At 41.8% G+C, this 6,271-nt stretch overlaps 1 protein-coding gene across 2 annotated transcripts in view; it reads left to right on the top strand.

The window, feature by feature from the left end:
* negr1 (neuronal growth regulator 1) overlaps positions 1–6,271 on the top strand; it is a 132,730-nt gene that overhangs the window by 88,567 nt on the left and 37,892 nt on the right. For both annotated transcript variants that reach the window (XM_019880352.1, XM_019880353.1), the window contains exon 6: positions 1,677–1,825. In XM_019880352.1, coding sequence (XP_019735911.1) covers positions 1,677–1,825 — 149 coding nt within the window. The remainder of the gene's footprint in view (positions 1–1,676; positions 1,826–6,271) is intronic.

Consider the following 6,271-nt stretch of genomic DNA (forward strand, 5'->3'; position numbering starts at 1 on the left):
TGCATATACATCCGTCGTTTAAAATTCACCTGTGTGTTGTTGGATTTAAAAAGTCCACTTACCATCATTAACTGCTCTTCAATCATTAGCTCATGCAGTGATAATTGTAATTATTGGCTGCAATCAATTAATTCAAATTGCCAAGGAGGGAATTTGCCAGGATTCTACTCTTAGACTTTATTTTTGGGGGACTTACTGGGTGATCTTACTTAATTGAATTTTTATAACTACTGAAGTACAGAAGTATGTGGTCTTCAATGTTTAACACAGCAAACAATACGTTTAGCATCTGCACAACACTAAGAAAGAGAGATAGAGAGCCACTTTTCTTCCACTGTGTTTTACGGCCTTAACATCAATTCAACGCTGCGTCAGCTTGCCACGACTGGAAAAGCAAAACAATCTTTGACATGGTCCATTTCATGATCTGCCGCAAATTTGGATGGAGGCGAGGGAGTCTTGCGTGCGTATATCTGGGCGGTTTTGCTTTCGATCTGAAAGAGGAGATTGCAGGCTTGTTTAATATTGACTCAAAAAAATAAAGAGAAAAGCTTGCTTGGTACTACCATCAAGATTATTAGTGAGGATGTCACCTTGGGACATGGCTTGACATAAGGTCTAATGAAGTGGTTTAAACCAGAGTTCCTCATACTGTAAGCAAAGCAAAAGTGGAGGTCGATGAGGCAGCCACAGTCAACACAGAGTACACAACACGCCTCCTCTGTGGAGTATGTGATGGATTATGTCAGGAATACTGAAGGGGTTCAGTTTAAGAAAATGCACAGGTCATCTATTTTAATAATCTATAGCTTACATTTTAATGCAATCACAAAATATATTGTTGTCACCGAATGCTTGTGAAATAAAATAAAAACATTAGTAGATTACATAGATATTGCCACCCCACATTTAATTGAAAATACCTGTGGATGCACTATTCTGAAATCACATGACACTCTCCCGCAATACAATTACATGAACTTGATATTTAAAGAACATTTTCCCCAATGAAACTGTAAACAACAAACTCTTAAAGAATCTGTCTTTTGTAAAGGACACTTGATTCTTGCGGTCATGTCAATCAAAGTCATTACTTTCCCACCATAGCAAGCAACCAACATGATTGACAAGTCATTGTTCATCATATCATTTACAGTCGCGGTTTGATGAAATGAAATGTGCACATGTACCAATCTTGTCCAACACATTCATAATATAGGCAGGACCAAACATAAATAATAAGCAGCATTTAGAATTTTGAAGAAGCTATGTTTATGACTTTTAGTTATGATTTGAATGAAAGGGCCATCAATCGCAGTGTACCAATTGGTGTCGGTCGTTCGTGACAATTGAAAAGAATCCTTGAGAAGGGGCCACAGATGGGGGAATCCACCTTCCAGGATGACCAGACTGCAATTGATACAGAGTGGGCAACAGTTAATGCAATGTGAGGCCAAACAATGTTCGTTAGAGTAGTGTCACAGTCCAAAGTCTTCATATGTGACACACCAAGGAATTACATCGGCAGAAGAGGGTCTTTAAGTGCTTCTTAGTGTAGTGTCAGGATGACAAACATTTGTGCTGTCCTTGACACCTTCCTCCTCCCTCTTGACATTTTCTGTGCATGTGGGTGAGAAATCAAGGCTTCATGTTTTGCCATTGTGCTCAATTTTCAGGATTATCAAGGGCCAGGGCATCGACATCAAGAGCCTCAGTTCCAGATCAGTTCTAACAGTGACCAACATGACAGAGGATCGTTACGGGAACTACACGTGTGTCGCTACCAATAAACTTGGGACCGCTAATGCCAGTGTGCCTCTTATCCGTAAGTACCGTTATACCGGATTTTCTGTATTTCCCGTGCTGGTTTATTGAAGAGTCCGGTGGCTGCCAAAGCAATTTCTGACCTCAGAAGCAAACTTACAAACCCAGAAGTAAGCACTAGTTCAACTCATTGCCCACACATCCTCATCGGCATTTCCTTATTGTCTGGTTACTTTCAGCACCAACCCGTCAGTGTGCAATCACCTGCCAACTCTTTTGATTTTTTTTTTTTCCTTTTCAAGTCATCATTCTTGCTGCTCGTATACAGTATATCTTGTCTGTGTGTTGCTGTAGGTCTGCTTTGAAATTTGGTATTTGCATGAGCATTGACATTTAGTTTCACGTTAAAATTAGCAAAATAGCAGCAATCAGGTTAGTGAGTTAACTGAATGCTGAGAATGCAAGCTGACCCAGACTGCAAGAAAAGATTGCAGGTCAACCCTTTCATAGCTTGTATACTTTTTAAAGATATGAAACTGGGTTCAAAAGGTGGAGGAGGGCAAAAGCTGAGCTGCAGGTGCACAAATTGCCAGACTGCAACACAAGTCACAAGTCAAGGCTACCACATAATGCAGAGGATTGAAACATCATATGATTGCAAATAACTATGAAATTTTGAATTGTATATTAATATACAACAAATACTGAGAGACACTTGTCATGCACTTAATTATGATCCAAAGGTCTTGCAATACTCCTTAACTCTTTACGTTTGTCATAAAGGAGTGGGGTGAAGTTGGGGATAAAAGTATTTATAATGTTGTCAAACAATCCATCCATTCTCTTCCGCTTGTCCGAGGTCAAGTTGCAAGGGAAGCAACTTAAGCAGGGAAGCCCAGAAACCTCTCTCCCCAGCCACTTTGTTCAAATACTGGGGGATACTGAGGCGTTTCCAGGCGAACCGTCGACATAGGGCCCTCTTTTGGTAGACTTGCATAAAAATGGACATATCTTGAGTTTGTGCATGTCTGGTTTACCGTATTTAGGGCCGTGTTGCACCAAGTTCCCTCGCAATGATTCAGCCGACAATTTGGAAACAGAAAGTAGTCTGAGCTCAGCGTAAAGGGGGGCTCATTATCATTTTTGTGCCCGGACAAGGATTTAGTTCAGCATGTTTGTGAATTTACCCAAGACACGTCTCTTGGGTGTTCCTGCCCCTAGCTCCCTGTGCATCTGCAAATTTGGTTACAAAAAGGAGACTACATTTTAGAGTCGTCAAAAGCTGGTCTAACTTGTAGGACGGGTGGTGCAGCGCAAGTTCAGTGTATTTGATCGAGGTGCAGGCAGTCAAATTCGGCACTTCGGGGACATGCGTCATTGATGTCATCAGATGTCATTCACAAACATGATACCAGCATGGGACAGTCCCACTGAGTCACTGTAGAAATCAATTTATTGAACATATTATAATCATTGTCATCTTAAACTCTTAATAGTACCGACTGTCACTATTACGGGCGGGGAAGGTGGGCGTGCCCCAACTGTCCACGTCACATGCGGGGCCGACTACAACATCCGGATGGGGAGATCTTGCAGTTTACCTTCCATTGACGTGCATGGGCTCCATCATTCTATTTCTGTTTCCACAATGTCAAGCACGGATTACTCGGTCATAACGGACCGCCCTGATATTGATGCAAATGAGAGATGCCCGCTATTGGCAGGGAAAAGACTAATTCCATCCCACAACAGCGCACAATGCCCATTACACTCAGTTGTACCTGTGCAAATATCAAAAGAAAGAAAACTCCGCCTGTGCGCACAGTTGGACTGCGCATTGTGCTTGACTTGCGCTCCGCGTGAAAATAGGCCTGGAGCCTCTCCAGCGTGTCCATAGAGGTTATGAACAGAATTGGTGACAAAGGGCAGCCTTGGCGGAGACCACCAGAAACAAAATCCGCCTTACTGCCAGCAATACGGACCAAAATCTAACATCGGTTGTACAGGGACAAAATAGCCCAAGCACATACTCCCGAAACATCCCCCACAGGACCCCCGGAGGCAGATGGTCCAACTCCTTCTCCAAGTCCACAAAGCACAGTAGTAGACTGGTAGGGTGAACTCCCATGTACCTTCGCCAGCCGGTACCCACGAGCTGCCTGCGGAATCCCATAGACCAAAAAAGGACCAATAGGACGGCAGCCCTCACCGCTGGTGTTCACTAATGAGTATGAGGGTTGCCACCATGACAGGCACTTTATGGCCACTGCTTTATTCGGCCACCTCAACAATGGAGAAGCGGAACATGATGCACTCAAAGTCTCCTGCCTCCCCTGGGATGGAGTTGAAAGTCCTTCTGACGGGGGATTAGTTTGAAATGACATTAAAATCTTTTGGGATTATAGTTTGTGGTATATTCATGGTGCAAAATATCACTGTAGGCTATTCTAAACATTTTTACTCTTGTTTTATTTTTGCTCTTTGCAGCAGGATTCGGGCCTTATCCCGTACGAATAGTGAGTGTTCACTATCTATCACATTGTATTTTACTCAACATATTTCCTCTTGTCGTGGCAGGGATTATTTATTTACTCTTACATTACTGTCGATAGCTTCTGATGTCTGTTTTTCTCTGGGTTTTGTAAGTATTTATAAGTATTACGTGATACTAGAACAGGTACGAGACTGGCTAAATTTGTCATTTGATTTAGTTGGTTCTTTAATGTCTGTGTGTAAATGGTAGCTGCTATGTATTGAGATAATTACAGTTACCTCCAAATTGTAGAGCTTTTCTCTTGAGGGGGGAAAAAGGAGCTGTGTGTTTGGGGACTGGGGCTTATGTGTTTCAAGTGGATGATTCACCCGCCAATTAATTGAGACACGGTGTGAGCATGAATAGAGTGTGGTAGTAAAGTGAAACAACAATAGCACTTTACGAACAAGGTGTTATTGAACCTTTGCTGGATGTGACCTGAAAGACAGAATCCAGTTATCTTCTCCACCTAATGCACTTGCCAAGCTGCAAGAAGCAATGCCATTTCAGGGTTGAAGAACAACATTGTAGAGCAAAGATGAGAGGGGGAATAAAAAAAGCAGCTTAATGTATTCACTGACGAAATATGAACAGGTAAATTAAATTATTCACCCGTTTGCGCAGTACCCTAAGATGTTAACATCGTCCCTCACAGCCCAGGGACTGAAAATACAGAAATATATTTCTGTAGTCTTGCTGTTGTCAAACGACCACTCCACAGTCCTGTTTGTGTATGCGCATAGAACATCAAAAGATTGCCTTAGATCTTCCAATGGATGATCTTAATGTGACGCCGGCGATGCCTAAAAGGAAAAAAAAAAAAAAAAAAAAAAGAAAGCTTCAACAGAGTGAAAGGAATGGAATAATTTCCAAACGTTCCACAACTTCAATTCACTCATTCTTGATCCCTTCAGCTGTCTTTTTGGCACACTTTTACTTTTCTGTCTGATTCTCGTATTTCTTTTTTTTTTTTGTCCTCGATTCATCCAGTGTCGTCGTTTCCCACTTCCACCGCCTTCTTTCACAAACACAAAGAGTGTTTCCCCTCACCCCTTTTCACTCCCATGATCTCCTCTCATGAGAGAGGACAATTCTGCTGTTGCCCTTAATGAGGAATGGCAAGCAATCACCGTGGTGCACTCTCACAGGTACACAGATGCAAATAACAGAATCCAGAGGTGAGACCACAGGTGACTTTGGATAGCTATTTTAGAACCAGTCAATAGCCATTGATGAGCAAGATGGGAAGAGGAACGAGGTTTGCATATTTGACCAAGCGTCATACGTTGCGTTGAATTTAAATTGGAAGCAGTACATGGCCGTTTTGTGGCGAAGGGTCTGAAGATTCATTTATACTGTCTAAATACAAAAGGGGCAGTAGTCTGGCCCCAGCTTTACACCATTCTTGAAGTTGTAAGATTTGTACTATTTAGATGTCTCAATGTTCTTAGCCTTTACCTCTCAATCAGCCGAGGAAAACGCTTTCAGTTTTTGCTGATTAGATGAACTGTGACTCTGGACATCTAACCCCAGGAAACTAGAAACACATTTACTGACCTTCTCAAACAGTTCCTGCAGGGAACATACTCTTCTTTTTGTCTCAAATGAATTGCAAATAAAAGAAATAGTGTTTGAGCTGTGTCAATGTGAACGTAATGCTGGCTGTATACGGTTATTTTTATTGTCAAAAGTATGTCAGGACTCGGCGAAATGGCCTTTAAATCGTATGTGCCATCACCCCCCCCCCCCACACACACACAGACACACACAAAATCAGTCTGATTTTAATTGATACCTCACCCTCTAAAATATTAACAACTTAAAAGACAAAGACATTTTCAAAACTCCAATTGGAAAACTAGAAAATGGATGGAACATTCTTCGAAACAAGCCCCCCCCCCCCCTTCTGGGATTTGGTTTTCTTTGGTTTTCTTTCCTTTATCTCTATATATATATATATATATATATATATAT

This window comes from Hippocampus comes, unplaced genomic scaffold, assembly GCF_001891065.2.
Source record: "Hippocampus comes isolate QL1 unplaced genomic scaffold, H_comes_QL1_v1.1 scaffold151, whole genome shotgun sequence".
In the NCBI taxonomy this organism is placed as follows: Eukaryota; Metazoa; Chordata; class Actinopteri; order Syngnathiformes; family Syngnathidae; genus Hippocampus; species Hippocampus comes.